This window comes from Pygoscelis adeliae, unplaced genomic scaffold, assembly GCF_000699105.1.
Source record: "Pygoscelis adeliae isolate BGI_AS28 unplaced genomic scaffold, ASM69910v1 Scaffold399, whole genome shotgun sequence".
Lineage (NCBI taxonomy): Eukaryota > Metazoa > Chordata > Aves > Sphenisciformes > Spheniscidae > Pygoscelis > Pygoscelis adeliae.
In genome coordinates this window covers 295,978-310,618 of record NW_008825609.1, presented here as the reverse complement: position 1 = coordinate 310,618, position 14,641 = coordinate 295,978, and the positions used below count along the sequence as shown (strand labels likewise).

Below are 14,641 nucleotides of genomic sequence, written 5' to 3'. Positions count from 1 at the left end.
ATCCCGGCTGCCAAAAGCCCAAATTCAACAGCCTGAAGGCTCAAACACTTTAGCTAGAGGAGGAGGCCTTGAACAGGGTAAAAGCTGGAATGTGTTTTCCTCCAAATGGGGCTGCTTGTGCTGAGCAGGAGAGGCTGCAGGGGGAATGAATGGTGGCAGCCTTCCTCATGATGCCACCAGCTAGTGCCTCTGCCCCAGGCACCAAACCCGAAACAGGCCATCCTCTAGCTCAAAAAGTGGCACATGCTCTCTTGGCCTCAGAGCTCCTAGGATTTTTTCCTACAGACATGTTTACTTGAGGAAGGACTGACACTCTGCCTGATTCCTTCCCAACCTTGGTATCCACTACTGGCCCAGACCAGGGTTGCCCCATTTCAGTTTGCAGTCTCTGCTGATGTCTGCTGTGCATCCTCACGTGCTGTGCCAGTGCCACCTCTAGTTCAGCAGCCCCAGCCTCCTTCCTCCCTGCTGGCACTCCACGATCTCACCATTCCTTGCTGCATCATCCACTTAGTCAGTTGGGCTCCATCACTAGAGGTACCAGACTCCCCCTAGTTGAGAGAAAGTCTGCACTGAAAGCTGCTATCGCAGAGGGTGAGGGAGAGGGGAGGTAGTGGGTTTAGGGTGGGGGAAAGAACACACTAGTACTGGTGGCCTACTTCTCTGATTGCAGAGAGAAGGCAACTGGACTTGGAAACCTACTGAAGAGGAATAAAACATACATTTCCAGGCGGAAATTTCCCTGCAGATATAAGGACAACATCCTGTTACTGACTGAGTCAGCCCCAGACTTTCCATAGTTCTCCACCTCTGGGGTTTAAAGAACGAGGTATATAGCCCAGGTAGGAAATGCAGGTTGGTGGAGACTGGGAGTTATCATCAGTCATGTTAAATACTTGATTTTTTCCAAACAGACAACACATTTATTGTGTTGGTGAGCAAGGAGGATACTTTCATTCCTGGTGATGCACTAAAAGCTCTGTGGCCACTTACCGTTCCTGTGTTCTGCTGCCGGGCATCCAGGGCACCAGCAAGTCCTTTGGAGGCTTGGGGATCTTCGTACTTTAGCCTGAAAGCATGAAGTTAGATAACACACAGGCTGATTAGATAACACACAGGCTGATGAGATGCTTGAGAGTGAAGAGCAGGAACTCCTAAACATATATTCAGTGCTTCTGGTTGCACAACTTTTCATCTCTCGTCATTCTGCTCCCAAGAGCTTCTAGAAAGGTGTGCAAAACTCCTACTACAGGTGTAGCCCACCACAAAACACACTAATCTACTCACTGCAACATGACTGTGGGATACCACAGGACAGCCCTGACACATGACAGAAGGATGACAAGGCATCATATGAAAACAACCATCCAGCAGACTAAAACACAGACTTACAGAGCTAGGTGCATCAACCATGACACTCATCTTCTCTGGGGTTGACTACAGAAGAGAGATAACTAACACAGACTGACCGGAATATTACAGCTGCTTTAGAAAGGATTCGAGCAACAAGCCCCTACATACTCACCTACCTTCACAGACACAAACACAGATCAAAAACATCTCTTTATCCGATACCACTCAAGAACTGATGGTGGCAGAGACTCACTGGTATACGCTGCATACGAGGTGAGCCTGGATGATCAGAAGAGCCTAGTGTTGCTTCAGGGTCTCCAAATGCACCATTACAGCAACGTCTTTCCACACACAGACACGTCTCACCCATAATCTCCCTCATCCCACTTCTGTGTCCCCTCTAGGCTGCTACCACACATGCTAATGCCAGACGTCACCATTTGATCCATGCAGAGTGGGGAAAACAGTCCGTCCATGCTAGGAGAATGAAGCCTCTCCCAGAAACTCTCCGCAAGTCTTCTCTCCAGCTGCTCCCAGGCCCTGTTTCGCAGATCCAGCAGACCATCAAGTGGAGCTGTTTTTGTTGGGGGCCAGGGGCTTGGGCCACCGGCGCTCAAACTTCTCGAAGAAATGCTCATCAGTGAAGGGGCCGCTGTGGACAATGGCATCAAGGATGAAGTACAACGCTGCTATCATGCCACTGATGAGAAAGAACGGCAGGAAAGGCTTGAGGTGTTTCAAGCACTGCTTCGCTGAGACACACATGAAGCATGAGGGGGTCAGAAACAAACCCCAGCGGCCCTGTCTGTGTCTCCCGCCAGCACGTCCTGTCCGGGAGCAGCAGGGCAATGGGTCTGTTCATAAGGAGGGAGACGCTGAGCGCAGAGGCTGGTGAGTGAAATGTGAAGCCTGAGCCAGTGAGAGTAGAGGCTACCTGGCAGGAGTGCAAGTGCAGGCAGATGGAGGGCAGTGAGGAATAAATAGAAGATGTCTCGTTACTTGTGCAGAGATCACAAGCCTCAGTCTGTTAAGGATTGCGCCACAGCGGAGAGGATACGATTCCACCCTGCCCAGATCTTCCCCAGCCTCTAGCACTGAGCACATACCAGTGGCTCGGATTTCAGCCCCAGATTGGGTGCTGTCGGCACCACTGTTTTTGTCCCAGACTACCTCTGTCCTCAGGCAGCACACTGCACTGTAAAAGTGGTGGGGAAACCCATGGGCAAAACACATGAAGTTGTGTGTAGGACACGGGTTTCCCCACCACTTTTACCAGAAGCAGTCTGAGGCAGAGGAATGAAAGAAGGCATCCTTAAGAGACCTTAACTTGCTACTGCCCAGCTGCAGAACAAGGCATTCCAGTGGATGGAGATCAGGAGCACAAGTCTTTGAGGGCTGAAGGCAGCCAAGTATCTGTGGGCTCTACTGCTTGGTAACTGATGGAGAGCAGTGGATGACTGTGACAGGCAGAGCAGTGCGAGATCAGCCGTAGTCTCTCAAGCCAAAGGGATCCGGTCAGCACAGCTCTTGTCAGCTTCTCCCAGAACAAGGATTCAGAAATGCACTCTTTGCAGTAGAGAAGAGACCTCTTCAGTTCAGCCAGTACTATGGAGACCCAACTCTTAGTGCTTTACACCAGGAGGTCCCAAACACACTACGGAGGAAGAAACATCCGTCCCATTTACCAACAGGGAAGCTGAGGCACAGAGCAGTATCCTGCCTTGCAAGCCACAACTGACTGCATACTTCCTGCACTCCAATTCAATACTCTGTCCATTAGGCTGCATCAATATTCAGCAATTCCCAAATTCAACATCACCCCAGTCAGGGCACATGAGTTTAGAGACAGACAAGAAAACTCAGCCAGTCCCACTCCACACCTTCATCTCCAGATACTGAGTCTCCCCAGCACACGTGGCACCGCAGTCCCCACACACAGAGACCACTTCCTTCTCCCATGCCCAGGAGGACGCTGTGAAGGGGAGATGACGGCAGCAGGAAGAAGGACCGGGAACACAGAGGTCATCCTACAAACACTGTGTGTGAGAAGAGTGCATTTCTATTGCATCCTACTGTCTCCCAGGAACCGCTGCTAGTTGGGGTCACAGCCCCAGTTGCCCTGAGCCCTCCCCCCTTGCACGAAGGCAGGATAGGACAGAGTGGGCTGCTGCACTCACTCTTTGCGCTGCTCAGCCAGTGAGCTGCCGCGGGTCAGGGCAAACATGTCAAACTCTTCTTCCAGCTTGCCAGAGGTGTCGAGGGAGTGCAGGCCCGCGCTCACGCTGCTTGAGCCCAGGTCTGTGGGAGAGAGAGCAGGGTGAGCAGGCAGCACAGAGCAGTAAACAGAGGCTTATGGGCTTGGAGGTGCTAGGTGGAAGGCTAACATCAGAACAGGCTAAACTGCTCTAGGCCCACTCATCTATCCTGCCCCCCAGCTGCAGCACAGTCTATGCGTGTGTGCAGTGCCGTGGGTGAAGTAACAGAAGCAGTTTCTTCACCTGCTCAGCAGATATTTTTAGCTCAGTCTCAGGCAGCAGCAGCAGCATCAATTTACTGCGCTGATGCTGAAGGCTCAGATGTTCCTGACCATTTAAGACAACTCAGAGGGAATTGCTCCATAACCTGCGGGAGAGGATAACCTGTGCTTCTGGGCAAGCACCTCTGAGACAGATGAGTGGATTTTCATGACTCAGGCGTCATCTGAAAAACCCTGACTTGAAAAATATCTCCACTGGCTTGTCTGTAAAAACAGTCTTGTCTTAATTTTCTGTAGCTGCACCCAAGCTGTACTGAATGTGCTCACAGCCAGCGAGAGCTTCAGGCAGTGCTATGTAGGCTGTTGGTATGTCCTGAAGACTCCTCAGGACCTCTCAGGCTTTCTGGGTAGACAACCTGTCAAATCCTGGGTCCTGAGCCCAAGATGCTCATGGCTGCCTTTGCAGCACAGCTCAGCTGCTTTTCTTCTCCCAGACCTCAGTGGTCAACCTGACACCACACAGAAAGAGAGGCAACTGCACTGCTGCTAGGCATTGGAGCAACTTTGTCCCCTGCCCTGCTGGAAGGCCCAGTCCTTAGCCACAGCCTAATGCTGAGGTCCTTCTTAAGTCATGTCCACCTCCTGCACAACATGAGGTGTGGATGCTGAGACATATGCTTGTGTGCATTGGGGCATATACAGGTTTCTTCACGAGTTTATTAGTTGACAATACACCCTATTTCTCTAGGTTACTTTATGAATGCGACTAAATAATTTTGGGAGGTGATTCAAGGGCATGAAAGGATTGCCAGAGCAGCACAGGAGAAGGGCTGAGGGGAAAACTGCATGGCAACATACTCATTCCAGCCAGCTGAGAGGAAAGGTTGTTGGTGACTTCAGGCTGTCTCACTGCAGAAGGAGTACTGGGTCCCAGGTCAATCAAGCTGTTCTCTGCCTCATTTGGTGCCTTTGGAGAAAGAAAGGAAGATGGTGGAGAGTTACTGAAGCCCAGACACCCTGACCCTTCAGTCCTAGCTCCTTAACACTGGAGAGGGAAGCCCTTCTGTACCCATCGAGAGATATCAGTTGTGAAGCCTCTCCTTGTGAAAAGGCGGACAGTGATCAGAGAACTGGCTGGGAATAAGTGTCCCAGGGCAGAATACGTCTTGGAAGCCAGCCTCCCAGCTCTGCTGGATGTCAGTAAGTATGGTAGGTGCTGGTTCAGAGGACAGGGCATTGCTCAGAGGACAAAGGGAGGCTCATATAGGAATTGGTCCTCTCAATGTTCAACAGCGGAAAACCATAACTGCTGCTGGTCTGCTCTTGCTCTTTGGGTGAGAGGAAGGCTCCCACTGGCAGGGAGGGAGAGGCTAGCAGTGGGAACTGGAGTGTCCTGCACACCAGCGTGGCCTGGTGCAGCTGGGCTGGGAGAGCAAAGCCTATAGCTTGTGAGTGGGGCTGGCTGAACCTCTCTCCAACTCGGCAGGACGCAGCAGGTTCTGCAGGATGCAAACCAAGCTGCACAGAGGGGGAATTGCTCCAAGTTACCTTAACAGGCTGTCCTGTTCGAAGACGCTCAAACCTGCAAGAATGATGACAGGATGCATTTCAGTAGTATGTGCTTATCCACCCACAGCCCTTTTATAAGGCTTGGCACAGTCTGCCCTTTCGTACATACTAGGAAAGGAGGACCATGGCTCAGGGCCCAATTCCCCCTCAAGACCGAAGACACCGCAACAAGGCCAACAGAGTTGATGTCTCCTGAGAGGTGGTGTGAGGAAGCTTCTTGTGATCCTCCAGAGCTATGTCTAGCCAAAATGGTTCAAACCCAGCTCTCCATACAGACACAGGGACTAAACTCTCCAGACTTCATCCTAGCTTAAGAGATGGGTTTGATGAAACAGAAGAAAAAAAAAGGGGTGCTGACCCCATGTGGGCAAGTCCTTTCTGTCCCTGTCTGCCTCAGAGCTAGAAAACCAGCTCTTTCCATCCAGTTTCCTCCTTATTCTGGATTATGCCACGGGGACATCTTTACATTCCATCAGTAACTTACACAACAGCTTTGAAGGGACAGGAATAAACAAGCAAAAGCTGAGAACTGTCTTTGTTCTCAAAGATGAATGATACAGGCTGATACATCTTGAGCATTATACTCACGGGCAGATCAAAAGGGTGGGATAGAAGGCCTTCAAGGAGCAGTAAACTCTTGTGGAAGAGCAGGGCAGAGAAGGGAGGAGAGAGGTACCTTTCATGGCGCAGAAACACATTGTTGAGGTTGTCATTGATGAGGAGTAGCTCCTCGGTGAGTTGCTCATGGAGGACACGGGGAATCAGCTCCAGCACACGCTGCTGCATGGCTCTGCATGTCCGATTCAGCTCCTGCTCACAGCAAGGGGATGTTACCACAATGGTCAGGCTAAGGCTGAGCACTCATAGATTTGGAAGTCTGACGGGGACAGACAGACGCCAGAGGCTACTGGGGTCTATCAGCAAGGGTTGATGAGCAACAGATATTGGTGTGAGAGGTAAACTGAGTCTGAGCTTTACAGACAATAATTGTATGCCTCTTGTGTAACACATCATCCAGAAAGAAAGGCCCTCAGGGACTACACGTTCCCGTGTGAGATGATTCCAGCCTCAATAGTGTAACTTCCCTTGGCCGTTGAAACTCCACCTTCCCTGTGTCTCCCTTACCCCATTGCTCCCTGATAAGCCCCACACTAAACTGTCCAGTGCAATTGTTCCCCACACCTGGCATGCGTAATGTCTCAGTCCATCAAGTCATTGCTAAATCGAGCTGCCTGTGCTAGCCCTCTGCCCCACCAGTGTTCCTTACTTGCAGCAGCTCCAGGTCAGAAGGCTCGGCCTGGGATGGCACCAGCTCCGTCAACATCTCCGACATGACCTTCATGTTCCCATTCACCACTTCCAGCTCACTCCGCAGCTTCCCGATCTGCAAAAGGGAGGGGAAGGAAGTGACTGCTCGGCCTGGGAAGACTGGGGAGACAGTTGAGGTAGCTCTGAATGGCAGTGCACCACATACGTGTGCATGTTTGCAGAGCCGAAGGGAATGAGCACTGAGGAGCTCATTTGTCACTGCTCGGCTCAGCTCTTGGGAGCTTCCAGCAGAAGGAAGCTCCATTACTTACCATCAAGTTCTTTTGCTGGTAACAGATGCCAGGCCCTCACCCAGGATCTTTGGCCACTAGCCTAGCCTTGATTTTTAATAGCCAGCACAGGCTGCTGTTATGATTCATATCTCTCCCCAGCTAGCAGCTCCTGTGTGGCAGCCACTCAAATCGTTTCATTTCTAAAGCAGTATAAGAGGGGAAAAAAGTGAATTCCCATTCAAAAGGCAAGCCTGGGCTAACTGTACAGTTAAAGTACAGTTAAGTACAGTTAAAGTACTTTATCCCTCTGGTTTCATAAGCTGCTAATGAGCCTCTTGAGAACAGTTTCTAGCCTCTGTTCTGCAAAGGGATGCAACCTACTGACAGCTGGAGGTTTGGTGCTGTACACGGTGTCATTTGAAGTCAGGATGAGGAAGGAGAAAAAAGGATGGGGAAACAAGAGAGAAAGCCCTGGCCTTTGGAAACCACACAGCCAGACAGGGTTGTTTCATATAAAGTCAGCAGTGAGGCAAGATAAACAAAGATGATAAGGAGGCATCTACTGAGCAAGCTTTTGCTGTACTGCACTACAAAGACCTTGCTCAAACCTCTGTCTCAGTTCCCCACTTTCCTATAACCAGGAGATCTTCCCTCTACCTGCAAGCAGCCCTGCCTTAGGAAAACATAACCACTCTGCGTTTGTGGTATCCCAGATCATCACTGTGACCACAATGGAGCTCTGGAGAGCTCTCAAGGGACCATGCTTTGGAGGAACAGCTCCTTGAGGACAGAGGCTGGGGAAGGACAAGGACAGCAGTCCCAGAATAGTGTTTGTGAAACAGCCCCCAAACGCAGGAAGAGTCAGCAGCACCACGGGGCTCGTGTCCAACTCACCTGCTCTGGTGTGGGTGTGATGGGCGCGTTGCTGGATGTGCCTCTCGTGGTGGGCAGGGTGACCGGGTGGAGGATGGATTCTATCTGCTGAGGGGAGCTGACTGCAGGTGAGTTCTGTCCGGACTGGGAGTCGGAGCTATACACAGTCTACAGACAGAGGTGGGAAAAGTGACAGAGAGAAGGAGATGTTAGACACTCACAGCTGACAGGGCAGTGCAATTAGGAGAGGAATGTTGATGGCAACTCTGCATCTGCTTTCAATAGCTCTTTCAACAAAGAGGCTGTCCTGAAGCTTCTCACTCCCCAAAAGCCCTCTAAATGCAAGCCAGAGTTCCTGAAGTCCCCCCATAGCTCCAGAATGGCAGCTGCCCAACACCCTTCTCTTCAGCAATGCTCCCATACCCTCTGTGGTGTGTGGATGGGTGATAGCATGTCCAGATCAGTCATGGGGAACTCCAGGCCCTTCCGTCTCAGGTCTTCATAGACAGCAACGACACCAGTTAAGTCCGGTGAGCTGCGGAAGGCGTCCGCCCAGGACTGCAGAGGAGACAGTACAGCCCATCATCATTTACAGTAGTCTTCTGTACAAACACCTAAAGACAAAAACTCTCTGAACTGGCGCAGATGCTTATGCTTCTTGGCTCACCTGGATGAGGGTCAGCACCTTGTCATGCACTATGGCAGGTGGATTGTTCTTCGGCAGGATTGTTCTCACTAGGACACCTTCTACAAAGTCCTGGCTGGACACAAGGACGTGGAAGCGATGGCCACAGTTTTTGACACATGTCTCCAGGACCTTCAAAGGCAATGACGCATTAGCTATAGCCTTCTCTGCCTACGTGTGTTCACCTTGTTGGTTTTAGGTACCTGTGTCTTTTCAGCCAGGGACTCAGCTTTACAGCAGGATATCACAGAGCTGAGAAAGAGCCCTGACCACTCACCGTCAAAGCCAGCATAACTTCATGGAAGTTCTTATTCCCTACAATTCTCTTCTTAATGGCTCGGAAGGCATCTTTGGGCCTGCAGGAGAAATCAGATGAAGAAAGATCATCAGAAGGTTGAGTCCCACCTACAGAGAGGCAAAGCAAAACAGCCACTGGCTCTGGATGCCTCATACTCAGCAGGTGACCTTCCCCGCCATGTTTTCAGGGCGGCTTGAAGCAATGATGGGTAAAGCAGCTTCTGTCTGTGGTTCTGCAAGAGGAGCGGGGTCCTGCTAATGAGTGCTGTTACGGAAATTGGAGGCCTCTGTGCTGATGTCTGCAACAACTCAAGGTGTACAGGACACAACAGAGACCAGAGTAAAAGCAATGCTAGAAATGCACTACTTTTGGGGGTAGAGCAAAATCCCATGGCAGAGAGACTGAAGAGGAGGAGATCACAAAAAAGCTTGGCATAGGTTAGAAACAGGAAGGAGAGAGCGAGCTGCAGCAATCCCTGTGTTGCTCAGAGAGAAGCTGTTTAACAACATTCCCTGGAGGAAAGGAGGCTAAAAAGCAGCAGGGGAGATGCAGTGGCAAAATCTTGCCTATATTGCAGGTGGGCAAGAGAGCAGCAGCATAGCAGGGTCTTCTTAACCATTCTCAGAGGGGAGAAGCGCTGCGGTCTCAGCCCATGTGGTCTTGTGAGAGGGCACAAATGAACCAACATGCTCTGGCAGAGCACAGGAAGAGAGGCTGGGCTGGAAGTGCAGCAGTGCTGGAGAAGAGTGGGGTGGAGACACTGAAGCAATGAGGAGGGCAGGAGTGTATTGGCCCGTGGGGCAGCATGGCTGCAATGGATGGGCATTAGCAGTGCAATGGGAGAACCCGCCATGCCAGGAGGGTACAGCTCTGTTATCAGGCGCCCAGAACTGAAACACCAAGTGGCCACAGCTCGGGACTGAGAACTGTGGGCAGAGACAGGCGTATTTGCACCATGGGGATAGCACGGAAAAGAAGTGGTGACAGATCTGTGAGTAGAGATGTTTGACTCTGTTTTCATACAACTGCGAAGCTGAAAACTGGGCTTGCTAATCCTCTGTCAGCATCACTGTGGGGTAGGACAGCAGGAGTGAAACCTACATTTTTTATTCCATGTAGCACCTTCTTTTTTACATGCTGCTCTTGACATCTCCACTGTGAGAAGGAGCAGTGCCCCTTGAATTCACTGGCAAATCCCCAGGTCCAAATTTAACAAGTCTGGCAGATTTCTGAACATCTCCCCGCAGGGAGAGGTAGACAAGGGCTCCCCCACCCACTTTGCGCATCTCTGAGTGACCGTACATGAAAATACCTGAGAAGCAAACCCCAGCAGGACTTGCACAGTCAGAGGACTGAATAGCAGCCTGAGATTCTCCTGTCTCCTCAGTCACCAGCCTGCAGATTTTTACATTCCCAGAGGAGAGAAAGAAAGGGGTATGAAGGAGGAATAGAACAAAGTGGATGAATTGCAAATATGCCTTTGGGAGATGAGAGGCAGCCTGGCTTGAATCGAGGTTTCTCTGGGGACCCTGAAGGCCTGTTTGAATGGCTCCCAGTGCTCACGAAGATTACGGGGAAGCATCTAACAGATGCTCTGACAGCTTTGCTTTGTCTCTAGGTCTCCTAGCAGAGCCTCGTCTAAGGGAGTGTTGGGAAGCCTAGCTTATTACCTCCACCAGTGCATGCTACCACTGCAGTCTAGGGATGTAGTGTTACAGGATGCGCTGGGACCAGCCGCCGGATGTGTACCCTTGCCAGCTCCCTTACCCTTCTTCAGTCTCGTTAATGATGTCGCAGATCTCCATGTTGAGAGCCCAGTCCTCGCTCCGCAGGGACCCATCAGTAGCTCTCTCTGCAAAACAGAAACCAAGACATGGCAGGGCTCATAGTGGCCCTGGCAGTCTCATGGGCTGCTGTTCAGCTGTCAGGACACCCCAGAGCCCAGCCACCTTCTCCCTGGCTTCCACCACAACATGCAAGGAGGCAAATCCGGCTGCAGAGTCCAAGCCACCAAGTGCTCCCCGCTAGGTGTCACCACCGCAAAGCACATGGCTGGCCGGCGCTGGGACGGGTGGTTGCTCAGCTTTGCCCATGTCACCCATGCTACCAACACACGAACACACACTGTGTGATCTCTGCTGTCCTGCACACGAAGGGAGGGGGCTCAGCATGACTTCAGATCCACAGCTGGAGAAAAGGGGGCTTATTTGCTTTGTTGCTGCAGGACCAGAAACCATGAGTTTGGTCTGCTCACACTGACACGGATCTAATGTCAATGGCACCACTCTTGGTTTGCACCAAATTAAGGAGACAAAAGAATTACCCCCCTTCTTTTTACATGGCCCTACAAAAACAAACAAGCAAACATAAACAGCCAAAGCAGGGCTCTCTCTTGTTTAACATTTACATCTCTCCCTTGAACTTCTGGCCTCTAGGCGTATGGACAGAAGTGGACTGCAGGCTGAAGTCAAAGCAATATTGCTTCAGCTTCGATCGTGTCCCCTTTAATTAAGAATTCCTCAGTCAGCCTTGATGTTATTCAGGGCAGAGATTTGGGAAACGAGCAGCTATTACTGAGAGCACCAGTGTCTCCACCCTATAATCTGCCATGTCTCTGTCCTAGCCACACCAACTGACTGATGCCTTCAGGGACACCACCAGTGGCTGGGGGAAAGAGAACGGCCAGCGGGGCAGGCAGGATCCAGGCATTCTCCAGACCATGGGGAAACACAGAGACACAGCAGATGGCAAGCAGAGGACAAGAACCATCCTTTCCAGCTCTCCCATCCTATAAAACGCCTGACTTAGCACTGGGGCAAGAGAATTAAAACTAGCCAGACTGGTTTAGCACCTACCAGGTGCTCTTCAGGAGACCTCAGTCCCAACAAGGTACTTAGAGAAATGCCTGCATTTTCAAAACTGCTCTCCCTGCAAAACCTGGAGCTGACCCTTGCTGCTGTGGGTCCTCTACCCCTTTGGAGAGGCCCTTCCTCTGCAGAGCTGCCTTTTTCTGCTTTTGACCCAGCAGCTAATGGTCCCTCTGTGGAATGAAATGAAATGCCCATTCACGCAGTAGTGGGATAGGGCCATAACACAGGAAAAAGAAGATTTTTTTAACTCCTGCCTGGGTAAGCACATCCATCATGTTTTGGGATGTCCCATTTTTAAGGGTCAGGCAGAGAGCTATTCACAGCACTGTGCAATACAGCCTCTTACACACGTGTCCCTCCCACAGATCACACACCACAGTGTGAAGCTACCTATCTGCATCTTCTCGCAATCCACCCACCACCTTTTCTGTTGACTGCAGAATGTATTGGTTACACTGTGATTATGCTGATTACATTGTGGCCACAGCCAGATGGAAGAGGGCAAACAAGGGAAGGAGAGCGGCAGAACGTTCTTGATGCTCTTCCACCTTTCTGAAGGTCTGGCTACTACTGTAACAGCCTGAAGGCCCTTTGATTCAGGTGAACTTTTGTCACTTTGAGTATTAATTTGATATAGGAATCCTGTTCTCTTGCAGGTCTAAGTTTCCTCAGTGAGGCACAGGAGGTAGCATCGCATTGGGTGATGTGGTGGAGAATATATCCAGGGCAGTGGGCTACAGGGGAGCATGTCTGGTGCACCAGGGCATATACCAATGAATGGGTGAAGCTGTGGTAATACATGGGGGAAAATGTTTTCCGTCAGGGCTCCTTTGGGATCAGGACTCGGTACAGTAGCAGAGCTCCAGGTGCCCTCCTGCTCCGGGACACCACACAGCCAGCCTTGCCGGCTGGCAGATTGCAGCTCAGGTTGGTCTGATGGATTTGGCACGCATGGTCACAAAGCCACCCTTCACTTGCACTCTCCTTCGGCATCCCCTGCTCATGACACACCTTGGTTTGAACCCCAGCCTAGCCAGAAGTTTCTCTGTACTGTTTGCTGCCTCTGGCAATGAAGCACACAAATCAATCACACAGGGGTTGCTCTACTGAAAGGAAGTCCACATCCACTCTTCTCACCCCTGAAGAAAAATGCTGCACATAGAAGGAAAAAACCCACATCTCGCGAACAGGGCTGAGCCTGCTGGGAAGCTCTGAGCTACAGAAGAAACCAAGGATGAAATGAAAACTGCCTTTAACCATCAAGTCCTTGCTGTTCAAGTCTCCCCAACCCTCCTCATCCTCATTTTCACTGTACACAAACATGAACTGAGTCTGCAAACACCCTTCCCTCGCTCCCCTATGTTTGGTGGCACTCTGTAACCTGCTCCCCACCACCACCCCTTTTCCTCCAAACACACCAGTCCTGCCAAGGTCAGGCAGCAGGTTTGCTTTTCAGACAGGAATGCAAACAAACCGTGCATGCTCCTTCACCTGGCTGGCCACTTACGGGAAAATGGGGCTTCCTCAGAGGTGACACACACCACCCCGCTGTTACCCCACTATGCTGTGATCATCCTGCTACCGTCACCCCCGTTCACATGCTGGTCAACAAAGAGCTGCAGGAAAGCAGCAAAACTGCGATAAATGCAACATAGGCTCAAAAAATACAAAGCTGGAAGAGCAGTATTAGGGCATACAGAAAACAGGAACGTGACCATGAGGCATTTCCAAGGACAAAGCGCTTGAATTTACCCAGTACAGATTAAGGCCTGGCCTAGCTGGCCTTGGGAGAGCTGGAGCTAATGCCCTTTTAATCCACCTTGCTTGCTTCCAAGCACTAAGGGACTGTCCAAGCCTAGTAAGATATGCTGGAGTTTTCTCTGAAATCCTGAACTTTACCCTTTTACTAAAGCCTGCAGAAGGGAAGGAAACAAGGTCTATTCATTAGTCACATGAAGGATCAGGGTGGCTGGCCCCGTTTCACGAGCTGTAATTAGCACATGAGCTGTCTGCCCCTCATGAAATCTGAGCTCAGGATGGCTGAGGACAGCGACAAGTCCCTAAAAACAACAAGCACAGGAGGCTAGGCATGGCCGCCTGGCCAGCGCTCTGCCTGGCGGGGCACATCAGGCAGCTTCTACTTCTGCGTGCTAATGTAGGCTGAGCCTGACCAGCCACGGAGAATTCCCCCCGGTGGAGGTTATCGACAAGTGTATGAATGCCATCTCCTTCCAAGCCCGAAATCAACTGGCTGTTGAACATACAGGAGGCCCTTCACGGGGCTGCTTCAAAGCCACGTTGTTTTGGCAGCCAGTCCGGCTTCCCGGGTGTGTCAGCATTGGGGTTTGCCTGATTCCAGTCTGCTGCCTCACAAATTGCTCGGATCGACCCAGAACCGCTGAGGACTGCAGTAGGGGTTGAAGCAGAGCATCAACTCTTTTCCTGCCTGGCATTTGACGTGCTCCTGATGACTGCAGCTAGGTTATAAAAGTTACCTGGAATCATCAGATAAGAAAGAACTCGGAGCTCAGTACAACTGACGCAATGGAGCTGTACATTGCTTCGTGCCATGAGTAAATTTCACAGCTTTGCTTCTTTTCAAGTTTATTGTCTCTGCCCTCATGGCTGGTGAGAGCCTGCTGCGGGGCTGGCGATCCCACCCAGCTGTCCCTGCAGCAGCACAACGGCAGTACAGTCAACAGTGCGGGGAAGTACGGGAGCCAGGGACAGAAGATATTGCGCAGGTTCCTGTCCGCTTTGCTCCCCATCACAGATCTGAAGCACCCATAAACAGCCAGGTGCCGTTCAGAAACCCCTCACCCGTGACACAGCTCGTCAGAGACTGCCTGCCCCTCCTCCAAGTCAGGCCCTTAACCAGCGTTCCCTACAGTGCTCAGTCTCGCTGGCTTTAAATTCCTCAGCAAAGCCATCAAGCACCTTCTCACCCATTTCAACATGTGTTTGAGGGCACTACCA

At 51.2% G+C, this 14,641-nt stretch overlaps 1 protein-coding gene across 2 annotated transcripts in view; it reads right to left on the bottom strand.

Moving 5' to 3' along the window:
• TOM1 (target of myb1 (chicken)) overlaps positions 1-13,257 on the bottom strand; it is a 16,522-nt gene extending 3,265 nt beyond the window's left edge. The window contains exons 1-13 of one of the 2 annotated variants that reach the window (XM_009332590.1): positions 13,173-13,257; positions 10,563-10,647; positions 8,775-8,853; positions 8,480-8,629; positions 8,236-8,370; positions 7,834-7,980; positions 6,666-6,782; positions 6,075-6,208; positions 5,378-5,411; positions 4,688-4,796; positions 3,531-3,651; positions 994-1,069; positions 489-551 (exon numbers count right to left, since the gene is read on the bottom strand). In XM_009332590.1, the coding sequence (XP_009330865.1) occupies positions 489-551; positions 994-1,069; positions 3,531-3,651; positions 4,688-4,796; positions 5,378-5,411; positions 6,075-6,208; positions 6,666-6,782; positions 7,834-7,980; positions 8,236-8,370; positions 8,480-8,629; positions 8,775-8,853; positions 10,563-10,600 (1,203 nt within the window). In that variant the 5' untranslated portion in view covers positions 10,601-10,647; positions 13,173-13,257. The remainder of the gene's footprint in view (positions 1-488; positions 552-993; positions 1,070-3,530; positions 3,652-4,687; positions 4,797-5,377; positions 5,412-6,074; positions 6,209-6,665; positions 6,783-7,833; positions 7,981-8,235; positions 8,371-8,479; positions 8,630-8,774; positions 8,854-10,562; positions 10,648-13,172) is intronic. The other variant, XM_009332591.1, reaches the window with a different exon arrangement.
• Between the last annotated feature and the right edge of the window lie 1,384 nt (positions 13,258-14,641).